A 19,887-nucleotide genomic window follows, 5' to 3' on the forward strand; every position below is an offset into this window, starting at 1 on the left:
TGAAAGTCCTGACATCCCAGGAATCAGTCTGGTGAACCTCCTCTGCACTGCCTCTATGGCAAGACTGACTTGCTGAATTTCTATTCAACGTTCACCTAATGGCAGTATAATCAGTAACATTTTAGCTTGGCATCTGTCATTAGAAAATAGAATGAATGCATCAAATAGACCTGATGGAAGCATATTAATGAATGAGAGGCATAGACATGGTAGACAGTCCTGTAGTTACATTCATGCCCCTGTATTTTCCACACAGTCGCAACGCATGCACTGGAAATGTTCCTCATGCGGGCATTAGAATTGTTTGTGCAACCATAAAATAATACACGCTCGGAAAGGGGATGGTGGGAAACGCTCAAATTACAGGCAAAACAAAAAATCTGTTATTTCGCAAATTACCAGAGTTAAAAATTGCCCAATCATTTTAGCCAGGAGGCTCGAAGATAAGCAAATTGCTTGTTAAAAAGGATTAAAGGACATTCCTTTATGAAGGAGACGAGGAATTTCTTCAGTCAGAAGGTGGTGAATCTGTGGAATTCATTGCCACAGAGGGCTGTGGAGGCCAAGTCAATGGATATTATTACGGCCGAGATAGATAGATTGTTGATCAGTACGGGTGTCGTGGGTAATGGGGAGAAGGCAGGAGAATGGGGTTAGGAGGGAGAGACAGATCAGCCATGATTTAATGGTGGAGTAGACTTTTTTTTTTTTTGGACTTGATGGGCCGAATGGCCTAATTCTGCTCCTATCACATGAATTTATGAATTTACGATTAAACAGTGAAATTGTTCACAGTCCAAGTCTGCTTGAATTTATGAAAGGGTGCAGCGTTAACAATCGATTTAGAACGTGGAATATTAAAGAACAAGGCCAGGGGTGGGGAACCTCTTCATGCTGGAAGGCCGCATTAAGTTAGCTGCAATCTAATGAGGCCGCATCCAAGAAACTTCAATTAGATATACTTCAAAATGTACATTATTTTGTTAAAATAGCTCTCATGACTTACTAATGTTTTAATTGTGACTGTCAGTCGGGGAGGATTATTTCGTTGAATCTTATTTTACTCTTTGGTATTTTAAATACGTTCATTTTAAGATTAACATAAAAATAATAAAAGATGAACAAAAACACATTAATAATAATAAAAAGATTTGTTCTACAAAATTTGGATTCATTCAAAAGGTCGCACTTAACATAGAAACATAGAAACATAGAAATTAGGTGCAGGAGTAGGTCATTCGGCCCTTCGAGCCTGCACCGCCATTCAATATGATCATGGCTGATCATCCAACTCAGTATCCCGTACCTGCCTTCTCTCCATACCCCCTGATCACCTTAGCCACAAGGGCCACATCTAACTCTCTCTTAAATATAGCCAATTAACTGGCCTCAACTACCCTCTGTGGCAGAAAGTTCCAGAGATTCACCACTCTCTGTGTGAAAAAAGTTCCTCATCTCGGTTTTAAAGGATTTCCCCCTTATCCTTAAGCTGTGACCCCTTGTCCTGGACTTCCCTAACATTGGGAACAATCTTCCTGGATCTAGCCTGTCCAACCCCTTAAGAATTTTGTAAGTTTCTATAAGATCCCCTCTCAATCTCCTAAATTCTAGAGAGTATAAACCAAGTTATCCAGTCTTTCTTCATAAGACAGTCCTGACATCCCAGGAATCAGTCTGGCGAACCGTCTCTGCACTCCCTCTATGGCAATAATGTCCTTCCTTAATGGCTTAGAAGGCCACATGCGCGCAGGTTCCCCACACCTGGACCAGGCCCTGCAGCCCCCGATGTCTCTGCTGATCACGATGCAAAAACAAAATCTAATCCACATTCCTCCTCTCCATGTATATCATCAGGGAGGAAACTTACAAAATTCTTAAGGGGTTGGACAGGCTAGATGCAGGAAGATTATTCCCGATGTTGGGGAAGTCCAGAACTAGGGGTCACAGTTTACGGATAAGCGGGAAGTCTTTTAGGACCGAGATGAGAAAGTCATTTTTTACACTGAATCTGTGGAATTCTCTGCCACAGAAGGTAGTTGAGGTCAGGTCATTGGCTATATTTAAGAGGGAGTTAGATGTGGCCCTTTTGGCTAAAGGGATCAGGGAGTATGGAGAGAAGGCAGGGATGGGATACTGAGTTGGATGATCAGCCATGATCATATTGAATGGCGGTGCAGGCACGAAGGGCCGAAAGGCCTACTCCTGCACCCATTTTCTATGTTTCTATGTTTCTGCCGCTGTGCCACCGTGCTGCCCCAGGGTATAACACGCCCCTAGGCTTGTGCTATATTAGGAAATGTGTTGATCTACTGTAGTTGCTCAGGAATGGGCCTCCAGGGATGAACAGTTCATCTTCCTCACACTATCAGGGTGGCTCAGCTGCTGGAGCTGCTGCCCCCTTCACAGCACCAGAGACCGATCTGTAAATTGTCCCCAGTGTGTAGGGACTGAATGGGAAGGTGGGATAGCATAGAACTGGTGCGTATGGGTGATCGATGGTCGGCGTTCCACTCGATGGGCTGAAGGGCCTTTATCTCTCAACTAAACTATACTGCGTTCCCCCAGTGTGCGTTCTCCCCACGACTTGAGTGGGTTTTCTCCAAGATCTCCCGTTTCCTCCCTCAGGTTTGTCGGCTAACTCAGGGGGGTATAAATCTAAATTGACCCGAGTGCGTGTCGGATAGTGTAAGTATGCGGGGGAGCGCTGGTAGGCGCGGACTCGATGGGCCGAAGGGCCTTCCGCGCTGTATCTCTGAAGTAAATTAAACTAATCTAAACTAGCGGGAGAGAAAGAAAGGAAATCAAATCCGTAGGCTCTGCCAGCGTGCCAATGAGATGAAGCAAACATCTTATAGAACGGCACAGAGGCTAATGAGCAAGGCACAAGGGTGTGTTTCAGTCAGCAGGTTAGACTGTATTAGAGTCTGCACAGGGCACCAAAGGCCCAATTGATACCTGCTTGTGCTTTGACTTTGTGCCGTGGCTTCCATTGCAGAGTAAGATTTCACAATGTGAGTAATGAATGTTTCTTCATGAAGAATGTCTGGCTTGGCCAATATTCCCAACAAGCCACCCATGGGAATGGTCCTCATGGAAAAATGCCCAATGTTTTCAAGCAGATGGAAAAAATTGGCATGGTACGCATTCAATTATACCAGCAGCTACAACCGATCCTTTATCCATTGTCCATGACAGTCGGACTTAACCCTTCAACTGCCCTACGTCACAAAGTGTGTTGGAACAGCAACTCCAACCATTTCCGTGTTGCTCGCCAACGCTTCTGCCGGTTACAAAGTTGTCTGCAGCCAACGAAACACTTTAGAAGTGTGGTCACGGTAGCAATATACCACGCAGTTACCACTCAGTTTAGTTCCTTGTCACGTGTACCGAGGTACAGTGAAAAGCTTTTGTTGCACGTGCACAAGTCAGCAGAAAGACAATACATAGAAACATAGAAACATAGAAAATAGGTGCAGGAGTAGGCCATTCGGCCCTTCGAGCCTGCACCGCCATTCAATATGATCATGGCTGATCATCCAACTCAGTATCCCGTACCTGCCTTCTCTCCATACCCCCTGATCCCTTTAGCCACAAGGGCCACATCTAACTCCCTCTTAAATATAACCAATGAACTGGCCTCAACTACCTTCTGCGGCAGAGAGTTCCAGAGATTCACCACTCTCTGTGTAAAAAATGTTTTCCTCATCTCGGTCCTAAAAGATTTCCCCCTTATCCTTAAACTGTGACCCCTTGTTTTGGACTTCCCCAACATCGGGTACAATCTTCCTGCATCTAGCCAGTCCAACCCCCTTAAGAATTTTGTAAGTTTCTATAAGATCCCCCCTCAATCTTCTAAATTCTAGCGAGTACAAACCGAGTCTATCCAGTCTTTCTTCATATGAAAGTCCTGCCATCCCAGGAATCAGTCTGGTGAACCTTCTCTGTACTCCCTCTATGGCAAGAATATTTTTCCTCAGATTAGGAGACCAAAACTGTACGCAATACTCCAGGTGTGGTCTCACCAAGACCCTGTACAACTGCAGTAGAACCTCCCTGCTCCTATACTCAAATCCTTTTGCTATGAATGGTAACATACCATTCACCTTCTTCACTGCCTACTGCACCTGCATGCCTACTGTACCATGACACCCAGGTCTCGTTGCATCTCCCCTTTTCCTAATCGGCCACCATTCAGATAATAGTCTACTTTCCTGTTTTTGCCACCAAAGTGGATAACCTCACATTTATCCTCATTATACTGCATCTGCCACGCATTTGCCCACTCACCCAGCTTATCCAAGTCACCTTGCAGCCTCCAAGCATCCTCCTGACAGCTAACACTGCCCCCCAGCTTCGTGTCATCCGCAAACTTGGAGATGTTGCATTCAATTCCCTCGTCCAAATCATTAATATATATCGTAAATAGCTGGGGTCCCAGCACTGAGCCTTGCAGTACCCCACTAGTCACTGCCTGCCATTGTGAAAAGGACCCGTTTACTCCTACTCTTTGTTTCCTGTCTGCCAGCCAGTTCTCTATCTACATCAATACTGAACCCCCAATACCATGTGCTTTAAGTTTGTATACTAATCTCTAATGTTGGACCTTGTCGAAAGCCTTCTGAAAGTCCAGATACACCACATCCACTGGTTCCCCCTTATCCACTCTACTAGTTACATCCTCGAAAACTTCTATAAGATTCGCCAGACATGATTTACCTTTCATAAATCCATGCTGACTTTGTCCAATGATTTCACCACTTTCCAAATGTGCTGCTATGCCATCTTTAATAACTGATTCTAGCAGTTTCCCCACTACCGACGTTAGACTAACTGGTCTGTAATTCCCCGTTTTCTCTCCCCCTCCCTTTTTAAAAAGTGGGGTTACATTAGCTACCCTCCAATCCTCAGTAACTACTCCAGAATCTAAAGAGTTTTGAAAAATTATCACTAATGCATACACTATTTCTGGGGCTACTTCCTTAAGTACACTGGGATGCAGCCTATCTGGCCCTGGGGATTTATCGGCCTTTAATCCATTCAATTTACCTAACACCACTTCCTGGCTAACCTGGATTTCACTCAGTTCCTCCATCTCATTTGACCCCCGGTTCCCTGCTATTTCCGGCAGATTATTTATGTCTTCCTTAGTGAAGACAGAACCAAAGTAGTTATTCAATTGGTCTGCCATGTCCTTGTTCCCCATGATCAATTCACCTATTTATGACTGCAAGGGACCTACATTTGTTTTAACTAATCTTTTTCTCTTCACATATCTATAAAAGCTTTTGCAGTCAGTTTTTATGTTCCCTGCCAGTTTTCTTTCATAATCTATTTTCCCCTTTCCTAATTAAGCCCTTTGTCCTCCTCTGCTGGACTCTGAATTTCTCCCAGTCCTCTGGTAGGCTGCTTTTTCTGACTAATTTGTACGCTTCATCTTTTGTTTTGATACTATCCCTGATTTCCCTTGTTATCCACGGATGCACTACCTTCCCTGATTTATTTTTTTGCCAAACTGGGATGAACAATTGTTGTAGTTCATCCATGCAGTCTTTAAATGCCTTCCATTGCATATCCACCGTCAACCCATTAAGAATCAATTGCCAGTCTATCTTGGCCAATTCACGTCTCATACCCTCAAAGTTACCTTTCTTTAAGTTCAGGACCCTTGTTTCTGATTCATGATTACAATCGAGCCATTTACAGTGTATAGATACGTGATCAGGGAATAATGTTTAGTTCACGGTAAAGCCAGTAAAGTCCGATCAAGTATAGTCCGAGGGTCACCTATGAGGTAGATAGTAGTTCAGGACTGCTCTCCAAAAATATTCATTATCTTGGCCTCCACGGCCTTCTGTTGTGGCAATGAATTCTACAGATTCACCACCCTCTGACTAAAGAAATTCCTTTCTATCTCATGAACTTCAATGCATGATTGCTATCCTCACACCTGTAGACGGGATTAAAAATACACTGGATTCTGGAGATCAATTTTAATCTAAATTGACTTGCACCTCCTCCCACCTCACTTACTGTATCCGCTGTTCCATGTGTGGACTCCTGTATATCGGAGAGACCAAGCGCAGGCTGGGTGAACGTTTCGCTGAACACCTCCGCTCAGTCTGCCTAAACCTACCTGATCTCTTCCATTGTCAGAGAGGCCCAGCACAAATTGGAGGAACAGCACCTCATATTTCACTTTGGGCAACTTACACCCCAGCAGTATGAACATTGACTTCTCTAACTTCAAGTAATCCTTACTTTAACCTCTCTCTCCATCCCTCCCCCTTCCCACTGTCTCCGACCAGTCCCACTGTCTCCGACTACATTTTATCGCTGTTTACTTTGTGGTCACCTTCTCCCAGCTAACAATAATCTATTCTACATTCTCATTGATCTCCATCCCCTTTGCCCTGGTTTCACACCTTACACTTCCTTATCTATATTTCTCCCTCTCCCCTGACATCAGTCTGACAAAGAGTCTCAACCCAAAACCTCATCCATTCCTTCTCTCCAGAGATGATGCCTGTCCCGCTGAGTTACTCCAGCATTTTGTGTCTATCTTAATCTAAGTTGACCCAGCTCATTGAAGTCAAACACACCAATGTCAATATCTTGGCTCTGGTCGATGTTTTTTTTTTTGTTTTTTTTTTGTTCAATTCAGATCTGGATTTCTTTGTAAATAGAGAAATCCAGCAGCTTGCAAGGAATCCAAGGCCAGCCTTATTGAATTGAGCAAGTGCAGGTCAGTTTGACATTTTCGCTTGGCACTAATCACGGCACCATTATGTGTTGCAAAAATACCTCATTGGCACGAAATTAGAGCTGCAACTTAAGGCTTTAGAACTGCCAGCACAGCTTCTTCTGGGTATCCATTACCAGTGAAGCAGTGGAGTAAGCCACCAACAACAGTGCTAAATCCCATTATTTCAGAGGATTGTACACTTTAGATACTTTAATGCATCGAGAAACTGACAACGACCCTGTTCGAAACTTAATTGACTTTCGCGGACAAATTGCCATCCTCACTCAGTTGGCTCGGACTATTTCAGCATGAGGCTTTACTTTAGTTTGCTTTAGTGTAGAGATGCAGCACGGAAACAGGCCCTTCGGCCCACCGAGTCCGCACCGACCAACGATCCCCGCACACTAACACTATCCTACACACAATAGGGACAATTTACAATTTCACCAAAGCCAATCAGCCTACAAACCTCCACGTCTTTGGAGTGTGGGAGGAAACTGGAGCTCCCGGGGAAAACCCACGCAGGTCACGGGGAGAACGTACAAACTCCCCACAGACAGCACCCGTAGTCGGGATCGAACCCGGGTTTCTGGAGTTGTAAGGCAGCAACTCTTCCGCTGCGCCACCGTGCCGCTCCCTTGCATCATCCACTAACACAGGCGGTGCTTTCCAAAGCCTTGTGTCTCTCCACTCAGAGTAGTTTTCCCTCCTGCTATCATCTCCATTGTCCATTTAATGTCATATTTATATTTGAACAGTGCAGGATCAGGATCTATCCATTTTCATCCACTCACAAAATCACTCTGCCAGAGCACTTTATTCCAACACAAGCACTCTCCCTGTAATTGCCTTTGGAGATCACAGAACCAGCGTTGCTCAAGGCGACGCCATTCAGCCCGTCATCTCTGTGCTGCCTCTTAGAAAGAGTGCAGGAAGGAACTGCAGATGCCAGTTTAAACTGAAGATATACACAAATTGCTGGAGTAACTCAGCTGGACAGGCAGCATCACTGGAGAGAAGGAATGGGTGACATATATTTACATATTCTATTTTGCTGCAGCAAGCAAGAATTCCATTCTCCTATCTGGGACACATGACAATACAACTCTCTTGACTCTTGACCTGACCCTTCTTAGAAACAGTGGTTTATGTTCCACCATTTTAGACCAGTACAGCATGGGAACGAGTAGGAGTAAACGGGTCCTTTTCACAATGGCAGGCAGTGACTAGTGGGGTACCGCAAGGCTCAGTACTGGGACCCCAGCTATTTACAATATATATTAATGATCTGGATGAGGGAATTGAAGGCAATATCTCCAAGTTTGCGGATGACACTAAGCTGGGGGGCAGTGTTAGCTGTGAGGAGGATGCTAGGAGACTGCAAGGTGACTTGGATAGGCTGGGTGAGTGGGCAAATGTTTGGCAGATGCAGTATAATGTGGATAAATGTGAGGTTATCCATTTTGGTGGCAAAAACGGGAAAGCAGACTGTTATCTAAATGGTGGCCGATTGGGAAAAGGGGAGATGCAGCGAGATCTGGGTGTCATGGTACACCAGTCATTGAAAGTGGGCATGCAGGTGCAGCAGGCAGTAAAGAAAGCGAATGGTATGTTAGCTTTCATAGCAAAAAGATTTGAGTATAGGAGCAGGGAGGTTCTACTGCAGTTGTACAGGGTCTTGGTGAGACCACACCTGGAGTATCGCGTACAGTTTTGGTCTCCAAATCTGAGGAAGGACATTATTGCCATAGAGGGAGTGCAGAGAAGGTTCACCAGACTGATTCCTGGGATATCAGGACTGTCTTATGAAGAAAGACTGGATAGACTTGGTTTATACTCTCTAGAATTTAGGAGATTGAGAGGGGATCTTATAGAAACTTATAAAATTCTTAAGGGGTTGAACAGGCTAGATGCAGGAAGATTGTTCCCGATGTTGGGGAAGTCCAGGACAAGGGGTCACAGCTTAAGGATAAGGGGGAAATCCTTTAAAACCGAGATGAGAAAAACTTTTTTCACACAGAGAGTGGTGAATCTCTGGAAATCTCTGCCACAGAGGGTAGTTGAGGCCAGTTCATTGGCTATATTTAAGAGGGAGTTAGATGTGGCCCTTGTGGCTAAGGGGATCAGGGGGTATGGAGAGAAGGCAGGTACAGGATACTGAGTTGGATGATCAGCCATGATCATATTGAATGGCGGTGCAGGCTCGATGGGCCGAATGGCCTACTCCTGCACCTAATTTCTGTGTTTCTATGTTTTTATGAACAGGCTCTTTGGCCCACAATGCCCATGCCAACCATTGCTGCCAACATTGGGTGAGTGTTGGGAGTGAGAAATTACGAGAGAGGGTGTGGCAGGGGGGTTGTCCCCCCTCCCATAGGTATGGAGCTTTTGCATTTTTCAGCTTGAAATTGGTGCATACTGAAGCGAGTCTTTTAACTTACACTTGAATGCAATATTTATGCTTTAAATTGGATTAGCTATGAATAAGGTTAGGCTAAATTACATTCCTAATTACATTCCACGGTTCATGTATAATCATGTATGGAAATCAAACACTTGGCCCATGTTGACCAACCTGGGTATCACTGCACACCAGGTACTACTCCTGACCCTGACTCCAGTTGCATACCTCCTCTCATTCCTGACCCTGAGTCCAGCCTTATACCTGCCCCCCTATTCTACCCTGATCATAGCTGCTTACCTACTTAAGTTCCCAGTGCTGAACTCTCCCATTGTCCCAGCTTTGACTGCACACCTAGTACTTTTCCAGACCTTGACTCTGGATGCACACTTGGCCTTGCTCCTAGCCCCTCTGCACTGACAATATATCTGGCCCAAACATAAAGCCCCATATCTGACCCCCTGGACTTAACCTATTACATTCAAGTCCACACAAGTGCTTATCTAATGCGGTAATCCTTTATGGGGCACTTCACGGACCAAATTCTGTACAACAAAATTTGCTACATCCATTGGCTTCCTTGTTATCTAACATGCTAGTTACTTTGTCATCAATTGGTTGAACACAACTTCCCACAATTTCTCTACTACCCATTGACCCTATTAAATATGAATCGTTTGTTTTTATAATGGTCCCCCTCAGTGGCAGACTGGGTCTAAAAATATTGGTTGCCAGGAGACAAAGGGGGGCCACTTCATCAGGGGCCCACTTGCCATTGGGCAAGCTGACACCCTGGCCAGTCCGCCATTGGTCCCCCTTACTAAATGTACCAACTCCCTGAGGAACACCCCACAAGGTTTGGAGGGATAGGGGCCAAATGCAGGAAGGCGGAAAAAACTTTGAGTGGGTATGTTGGTCGGCATGGGCAAGTTGGGCCAAAGGGCCTGTTTCCATGCTGTTTGATCCTATGGCTATCTCCCTGCCCCCAAATCTTTTCCCTTCTGCTTTGAAATCTCAGCTGTTAGAGAATTGGATTCACTTTGTCATTTTGATATCAATTGTGTACGCCCTTGTCAAGTTTATTAAATGTCAACTCTGTTGGTGGGAACTGTTGTTGCTCTGTTGGAATGATTCTTGTTTCGATTTCAAATGAAAACCACAATACAATGGCCAGCGGATGAAAGTATAGGATGTTTGCTTGTCAGGAATTGTCCGGGATTATGGGACAAAGGCAGGAGAATGGTGTTGAGAGGGAAAGATAGATCAGTCATGATTAAATGGTGACATAGACTGGATGGGCCGAATGGCCTAATTCTGTTCCTCGAACTTATAAGGCCTGAGAAGATGTGGCCCTTGTGATTGAGGCAGTGCAGCGTAGGTTCACGAGATTGATCCCTGGGATGGCGGGACTGTCATCTGAAGAAAGATTGAAAAGACTAGGCTTGTATTCACTGGAGTTTAGAAGGATGATATAAGAATCTTATAGAAACATATAAAATTATAAAGGGACTGGACAAGCTAGATGTAGGAGAAATGTTCCCAATGTTGGGCGAGTCCAGAATCAGGGGCCACCGTCTTAGAAAAAAAGGAAGGCCATTTAAGACTGAGGTGAGAAACTTTTTCCACCCAGAGAGTTGTGAATTTGTGGAATTCCCTGCCACAGAGGGCAGTGAAGGCCAAGTCACTGGATGGATTTAAGAGAGAGTTAGAAAGAGCTCTAGGGGGAAGTGGAATCAAGGGATATGGGGAGAAGGCAGGCACGGGTTATTGATTGGGGACGAACAGCCATGATCGCAATGAATGGTGGTGCTGGCTCGAAGGGCCGAATGGCTTCCTCCTGCACCTATTTTACATGTTTCTATGTTTCGATTAAGATCATAAGGTCATAAATGATAGGAGTAGAATTAGGCCATTTGGCCCATCAAGTTATCTGCACGGCCATTCAATCATGGGTGATCTATCTCTCCCTCCTAACCCCATTCTCCTGCCTTCTCCCCATAACCCCCCGACATCTGTACTTATGAAGTTGCCCCACACGCATTCTGCACACTGTGGATGGCTTGATTGTAATCATGTACAGTCTATCTGCTGACTGGATAGCACGCAACAAAAAAGCTCTTCACTGTACATAGGATTTGAGTATAGGAGCAGGGAGGTTCTACTGCAGTTGTACCGGGTCTTGGTGAGACCACACCTGGAGTATTGCGTTCAGTTTTGGTCTCCTAATCTGAGGAAAGACATTCTTACCATAGAGGGAGTACAGAGAAGGTTCACCAGACTGATTCCTGGGATGTCAGGACTTTCATATGAAGAAAGGCTGGATAGACTCGGTTTGTACTCGCTAGAATTTAGAAGATTGAGGGGGGATCTTATAGAAAATTACAAAATTCTTAAGGGGTTGGACAGGCTAGATGCAGGAAGATTGTTTCCGATGTTGGGGAAGTCCAGACCAAGGGGTCACAGCTTAAGGATAAGGGGGAAATCTTTTAGGACCGAGATGAGGAAAACATTTTTCACACAGAGAGTGGTGAATCTGTGGAATTCTCTGCCACAGAGGGTAGTTGAGAACAGTTCATTGGCTATATTTAAGAGGGAGTTAGATGTGGCCCTTGTGGCTAAAGGGGATCAGGGGGTATGGAAAGAAGGCAGGTACAGGATACTGAGTTGGATGATCAGCCATGATCACATCGAATGGCGGTGCAGGCTCGAAGGGGCGAATGGCCTACTCCTGCACCTATTTTCTGTTTCTATGTTTCTATGTACCGTGGAACATGTGACAATAAGATAAACTAAACTAAGCTAGTGTTCGGCTTGTGCACTGCCACAAAGGTGCTGATGATGAACACACTGTGGGTGGCTTGGTGGAGCAGCGGTAGAGTTGCTGCCATACAGCACCAGAGACCCGGGTTCGATCATGACCCTGGGTGCTTGTCTGTATGGAGTTTGTACCTTCTCGCCGTGACCACGTTGGTTTTCTCCGAGATTTCCGTTTTCCTCACACACTCCAAAGACGCACAGGTTTTGTAGGATAATTGGCTTGGTGTCAATATAAATTGTCCCTAGTGTGTGTGGGATAGTGTTAGTGTGCGGGGATCGCTGGTCGGAGCGGACGCGGTGGGTCGAAGGGCCTGTTTCTGCGCTGCATCTCCAAACTATGAACTCTGAACCTCTTTACTCAGAGAGTGGTAGCGGTGTGGAATGAGCTTCCAGTGGAAGTGGTGGAGGAGGCAGGTTCGTTGGTATCATTTAAAAATAAATTGGATAGGCATATGGATGAGAAGGGAATGGAGGGTTATGGTATGAGTGCAGGCAGGTGGGACTAAGGGAAAAAATTTGTTCGCCACGGAGTTGTAGGGCCGAGATGGCCTGTTTCCGTGCTGTAATTGTTATATGGTTATATGGTTAACTAAACTAAATTAAACACTGTGCTTGTCTGAAGAAGGGTTTCGGCCCGAAACGTTGCCTATTTCCTTCGCTCCATAGATGCTGCTGCACCCGCTGAGTTTCTCCAGCATTTTTGTGTACCTTCGATTTTGCAGCATCTGCGGTTCCTTCTTAAACACTGTGCTTTGTTTAGTGGGCCGTCAAGTGTGACAGACCCTACTTGTACATCAGATGCTGACTGAAGCTATAAAATCAAGCATGTGTGGACTTGTAAAAGCTCAATAGTCTGAAACAATCCAAAAGCTCTCAGCAAATTGGTATCTCAACCCCCTTATTATTTATCAATGTGGCATGCGTTCCTGTAGCCATTGTCTGAGGCAGCACTGTGGCACGCTACCTCACAGCGCCAGAGTCCCCGGTTTTGATTCTGACCTCGAGTGCAGTCTGTTGTGGAGTTTGCCTGTGACCGTGTGGGTTTACTCCATGTGCTCCGGTTTCATAAGACCATAAGTGATAGGAGCAGAATTAGGCCATTCGGCCCCCATCAAGTCTGCTCCCCCATTCAATCATGGCTGATCTATCTCTCCCTCCTAACCCCATTCTCCTGCCTTCTCCCCGTAACCTCTGACACCCGCACTAATCAAGAATCTATCCGTCTCTGCCTTAAATACATCCACGGAGTTCGCCTCCACAACCTCTTCTGTGGCAAAGAATTCCACAGATTCACCACCCTCTGACTAAGGTAATTCCTCCTCATCTCCTTCTTAAAATAAGAATGTATGACCTCTAATCCTGGACTCTCCCACTAGTGGAAACATCCTCTCCACATCCAGCCTTTCACTATTCTGTAAGTCTCAAATGAGATCCCCTGCCTCATCTTTCGAAACTCCAGCGAGTACAGGCCCAGTGCCGTCAAACTTCGCTATCCCTCATCCCAAAGACATTCCGCTTTGAAGATTAACTGGCCTCTGTATAATTGTCGGCAGTGTGTCGCGAGCGGACAAGAAAGTGGCATAACATAGGGCTAGTATGGACTCGGTGGGCCGAAGAGCCTGTTTCCATGCTGTATCTCTAAACTTTGACAAGTGGCTAGGAAAGGTTTAGGGGGACATGGGCCAAATGCCGGCTGGTGGGACAAGTATAGATGGGACACCTTTGTCGGTGTGGGCAAGTTGAGCTTGCCCAGGGCTTGCTTCCAGGCTGCAGGAGTCAATGACTCTATTAACTAAACTAAGCTTTAAGGAGGGGGAATAGTCAGTGCTTGAAAAGATGTTTAAGAAAGAACTGCAGATGCTGGAAAAATCGAAGGTAGACAAAAATGCTGGAGAAACTCAGCGGGTGAGGCAGCATCTATGGAGCGAAGGACTAAGTGTGGAGTGAAGGGTCTCGACCAGAAACGTCACCTATTCCTTCGCTCCATAGATGCTGCCTCACCTGCTGAGATTCTCTAGAGTTTTTGTCTACCAGTGCTTAAACAGAGATCAATTACACCCTGGAAACCAGGGAAGGCAACTTCTGCTTCCACTCACTTGATCAGCAAGGTTTCTGATAGCAACCCGAAGCAAACAGAGGCGGCTCTGAAAAGGAGATGAGGCGGTGGGTCTTTGAAGGCCGTCATCATCTTGTAGACGATGATGGGCATGATGGCCATGAGTCCCAGGATGACCGAGAGCGTCAACCAGTTCTGCCAACGAACAGCAACCAGCCTCCACGGCGAGCCGTTCTGTAAATGGTACTGTGGACACAGAGAGAGAGATGTTTAGAGTAGAGATACAGCACGGAAACAGGCCCTTCAGCCCACCGGGTCCGCGCCAACCAGCGATCCTCGCACACTAAAACTACCCTACACACACAAGGGACAATGTACATTTATACCAAGCCAATTAACCTACAAACGGTCCTGGGATGTCAGGACTGTCAGATGAAGAAAGACTGGATAGACTCGGCTTGTACTCGCTAAAATTTAGAAGATTGAGGGGGGATCTTATAGAAACGTACAACATTTTTAAGGGGTTGGACAGGCTAGATGCAGGAAGATTGTTCCCAATGTTGGTGAAGTCCAGAACAAGGGGGTCACAGTTTAAGGATAAAGGGGAAATCCTTTAGGACCGAGATGAGAAAAACATTTTTCACACAGAGAGTGGTGAATCTCTGGAATTCTCTGCCACAGAAGGTAGTTGAGGCCACAGTTCATTGGCTATATTTAAGAGGGAGTTAGATGTGGCCCTTGTGGCTAAAGGGAACAGGGGGTATGGAGAAAAGGCAGGTACAGGATACTGAGTTGGATGATCAGCCATGATCACATTGAATGGCGGTGCAGGCTCGAAGGGCCGAATGGCCTACTCCTGCACCTATTTTCTATGTTTCTATGTTTCTAAACCTGTACGTCTTTGGAGTGTGGGAGGAAACCGGAGCTCCCGGAGAAAACTCACGCAAGTTCGTAACTGATGGGAGCAGGATTAGGCCATTCAGCCCATCATTCGATCATGGCTGATCAATTCCAGGAAGAACGTACAAACTCCGTACGGACAGCAGCCGTAGTCAGGATGGAACCCGGGCCTCTGGCTCTGTAAGGCAGCAGCTCTACCGCTGCGCCTCCGTGCCATCCTGTTATAGTCCGTGACCCGTTGCCGGGACGAAAATCCAGCCACAGCTTCCAAAATAGAAACTGGGATCAGGACTAATTGGAGAAAAGAAATCTTCACGAAATGGTGGTCAAATCCTTTCCATCCAAGTTGCCTTCATGTGCCATTCGGATCTAAAATTTTAGGTGACGTTTTCAATGAGAACTTGTCCGATTCTTCAAAGTCTAGAGAATTTCAGTGCCTCTGGCTTCACATTTCATTCCTCCTCCCTCCTTATCTGAGACCCTTATGTACCCTTTGCACCTCTGGCCTTTGTCCCGCCATATGTCACATAAATATGTCACATATCTCCACTCATTTGTATCCCCCTATCACTTTCCCAGCCCCCATCTTGCTTTTTCCCCACCTTCATCCACCCCCCACCTCTCCACCCCCACCACAATCAGTCTGAGGCAAGGTCCCGACCCAAAACGTGACCCTGTCATATTCCCTCCACAGATGCTGCCTGGCCCGCCGAGTAACTGCATCACTCTGTGTATTTCTCCTAATATTGTTCGATGCATTGCACACAAATAGCCCACAGCCCGAAGGAAAAACAAAGCAGATGAACAGCAAGGCAATAGCTCACGTCTGATGACTTGTAATTAGTACTGCAATTCATTTTGCAAAGTTCAAATAAAATTATAGCTGTAAGTACATATTGGTTTACTCAACAACTCTGCTGGCTGTAAATCTATCCAAATGCTATCTTATGAAAAAATAGAGTAACTATTAAACATGCAACTGTATGCACATCTTTATATATTATTAAACTAGTGAGGATGGTCTTTATTGGATATTGCAGTTACATTCAAAAGCATGCACATCCCCAGCAGAAACTTTAAATCTGCTTCTGCAGACTGCCTTGTATATTAATCCATATTTTACAATGGAATCATCTCAGTTGTATTCTGGCTTGCAATATATACAACAGTAAACACCAGCAAACCTTTTTCTAAATAGTCCAATATGATTTTTAAAATGCCCGCAGCAATGTATTAAACAACACATAGTGAAGTTCGTTCTCCCATTGTTGTCTAAATTTAATTCAAAAAATTATTTAAAGAGAGAATTTATTTTGTTTTGCCCAGTTTTCCTGTCCAGCTTTTACGTTTTTCTTCACTTGATCAGCTTTGCTTTCTCCCACATTTTATCTCCTCTGGTTCGTGATTCCCCTACTCAAAGATTCTGTGCATTCACCCTATCAATACCTCTGTACCTTATTTATTCCTCTCATGATCTTATACACTTTTATAAGATTACCCCACATCCTCCTGCCCTCCAAGGAATAAAGTCCTAGCCTTGAAACATAGAAACATAGAAAATAGGTGCAGGAGTAGGCCATTCGGCCCTTCGAGCCTGCACCGCCATTCAGTATGATCATGGTTGATCATCCAACTCAGTATCCTGTTCCTGCCTTCTCTCCATACCCCCTGATCCCTTTAGCCACAAGAGCCACATCTAACTCCCTCTTAAATATAGCCAATGAACTGGCCTCAACTACCTTCTGCGGCAGAGAATTCCAGAGATTCACCACTCTCTGTGTGAAAAAAGTTTTCCTCACCTCGGTCCTAAAAGATTTCCCCCTTATCCTTAAACTGTGACCCCTTGTTCTGGACTTCCCCAACATCGGGAACAATCTTCCTGCATCTAGCCTGTCCAACCCCTTAAGCATGTTGTAAGTTTCTATAAGATCCCCCCTCAATCTTCTAAATTCTAGCGAGTACAAACCGAAGGTAGACAAAAATGCTTGAGAAACTCAGCGGGTGAGGCAGAATCTATGGAGCGAAGGAATAGGTGACGTTTCGGGTCGATGTGGGGATGGGCGGGGCAGGAAGAAGAAAAGAAGAGGCGGAGACAGTGGGCTTTGGAAGAGCTGGGAAGGAGGGAGAAAGCAGGGACTACCTGAAATTGGAGAAGTCAATGTTCATATCGTTGGGGTGTAAACTACCCAAGCGAAATATGGGGTGCTGCTCCTCCAATTTGGGGCGGGGCTCACTCTGGCCATGGAGGAGGCCCAGGACAGAAAGGTCGGATTTGGAATGGGAGGGGGAGTTGAAGTGCTGAGCCACCGGGAGATCAGGTTGGTTATTGCGAACTGAGCGGAGGCGTTGGGTGAAGCGATCGCGATTGGTCTCACTGATGTAGATCAGCTGACACCTAGAGCAGCGGATGCAATAGATGAGGTTGGAGGAGGTGCAGGTGAACCTCTACCTCACCTGGAAAGACGGCTTGGGTCCTTGGATGGAGTCGAGGGGGGGGGGGGGGGGGGAGGTAAAGCGACAAGTGCAGCATTTCCTGCTGTTGCAAGGGAAAGTACCAGGCGAGGGGAAACTCTACCATTGTTCTACCAACTCTACCATTGAAGGCTCATCAGCGTCTCTTCTTCCTGAGGAGACTGAAGAAGGTCCATCTGTCTCCTCAGATCCTGGTGAACTTCTACCGCTGCACCATCGAGAGCATCCTTACCAACTGCATCACAGTATGGTATGGCAACTGCTCTGTCTCTGACCGGAAGGCATTGCAGAGGGTGGTGAAAATTGCCCAACGCATCACCGGTTCCACGCTCCCCTCCATTGAGTCTGTCCAAAGCAAGCGCTGTCTGCAGAGGGCGCTCAGCATCGCCAAGGACTGCTCTCACCCCAACCATGGACTGTTTACCCTCCTACCATCCGGGAGGCGCTACAGGTCTCTCCGTTGCCGAACCAGCAGGTCGAGGAACAGCTTCTTTCCGGCGGCTGTCACTCTACTCAACAACGTACCTCGGTGACTGCCAATCACCACCCCCCCCCCTGGACACTTATTATTTTTTATTCAAATCGTTTGCTATGTCGCTCTTCAAGGGAGATGCTAAATGCATTTCGTTGTCTCTGTACTGTACACTGACAATGACAATTAAAATTGAATCTGAATCTGAATCTGTTCCACCGTGCCACCACCTCAGGAGGTATGGAGTTCAAAATGGCCCCATTGATTTAAACAGTGGAACTCGTAGGATGACTAAGGGTAATTTTCTATGTTCCATGTTCTAGATAAGGAAACCAAACTGGAGACAATAATCTGGGATGGTCTCGCCAAGCCTTAGATAATTGCAATAAGCCTTGCGTGCTTCTGTGCTCAAAACTGTAGCTGGGAGGGCCAAGAAATGCCATGAATAACAAGCTAGGAAGGAGAATGTACAATTTTTAATTAAGATTTTAAATGATTTACAGAGCGCTGAATGAAGATTGGAGCATGTGTTTATGATTTATTGGAGAAACTGAAATAGAAATGCTGTTTATAAAAAATTAAGTATTTTTCAAAAAATCCATTCTTTTGGGTAACATTTTTTTATGGGAGAATTAAAATGCGCACACATAAACTTTAGCAAGGAACTCGACGGGAGTTTGATAAACACCAATAATGTCTCTGTATGCCATGAGAATTCCAACAACACGGTAATAAATCACCATATTTTCAGGGTATGTTACATCAGGAGTCAAGAGAGTTAAGAGTGTTTTATTGTCAAATGTCCCGGATGGGACAATGAAATTCTTACTTGCTGCAGCACAACAGAATATGTGAATACGTAAACATAGTGCATAGCAGGGGAGAAGAACAAAAAAAACCAAAGTTCAATAAATATCAAATATAGTGCAATAATAATATTGTCTTTTGCAGTTCAGAACTCAGAGCTTAAACCCCTGTCCCACGGTACGAGTTCATTCCAAGAGCTCTCCCGAGTTTGCCCTGATTCGAACTCGGAGATTTACGCTAATGGCCACTCGTCGGTACTCGGGGCTCTCGTGGACATTTTTCAACACGTTGAAAAATCTTCACGAGTCTTCCCGTGCTTACCTGCCGTTAGCGAGTCTTCCCGAGTACCTGCCGTTAGCGCTAAGAGACGTTCCCCGAGCTCCTACGTATCCGCTACGTTCATTCTCCGTGCTTACCACCAGTTTGATTTTTTTTTAAACTCAGGAGAGCTCTTGGAATGAACTCGCACCGTGGGACAGGGCTATTATTCGTTGCTGTGTTTAATAGCCTGATGGCTGTGGGGGGAAGAAGCTGTTCCTGAACCTGGACGTTACAGTTTTCAGGCTCCTGTACCTTCTTCCCGATGGCAGTGGTGAGATGAGTGTGTGGCCAGGATGGTGTGGGTCCTCGATGATGTTGGCTGTCTTTTTGAGGCAGCGAGTAGGATAGATCCCTTCGACGGTGGGGAGGTCAAAGCCGAAGCCTAAACCATTCCTTCTATCCAGAGATACCGCCTGTCCCGCCGAGTTAGTCCAGCATTTTGTGTCTATCTTCAAGTAACCCAGGCCTTCCCTCTTTCTCAATCCTTCCGCCTTCCTAGTTTTCCGACCAGTCTGGCTGTTCCCCGATTCCATTTTATCTCTGTGTGCTTCGTTTGGCACCTTCTCCTAGCTAACAATGATCTATTCTACTTTTTCCTTGATCCTCATCCCCTTTGATGTCTTGCTCTCACACCTTACACTTCCTTACCTCTGTGTCTCCCACTCCCCTGAATCTCAGTCTGAAGAAGGGTCTCGACCCGAAACGTCACCCATTCCTCCTCGCTTGTCCCGCTCAGTGAATTCAAGATTCAAGATTCAAGAGAGTTTGTTGTCATGTGTCCCTGATAGGACAATACAATTCTTGCTTTGCTTCAGCACAACAGAACAGAGTAGGCATGACTACAGAACAGATCAGTGTGTCCATATACCATTATATAAATATATACACACACATGAATA

The 19,887-nt window shown here is 45.6% G+C and overlaps 1 protein-coding gene across 1 annotated transcript in view; it reads right to left on the reverse strand.

Moving 5' to 3' along the window:
- Positions 1-19,887, reverse strand: part of LOC129700726 (uncharacterized) — a 227,098-nt gene that overhangs the window by 23,334 nt on the left and 183,877 nt on the right. The window contains exon 4 of the mRNA XM_055641346.1: positions 14,057-14,262. Coding sequence (XP_055497321.1) covers positions 14,057-14,262 — 206 coding nt within the window. The remainder of the gene's footprint in view (positions 1-14,056; positions 14,263-19,887) is intronic.

Source organism: Leucoraja erinacea, chromosome 10 (assembly GCF_028641065.1).
Source record: "Leucoraja erinacea ecotype New England chromosome 10, Leri_hhj_1, whole genome shotgun sequence".
NCBI classification, from domain to species: domain Eukaryota; kingdom Metazoa; phylum Chordata; class Chondrichthyes; order Rajiformes; family Rajidae; genus Leucoraja; species Leucoraja erinaceus.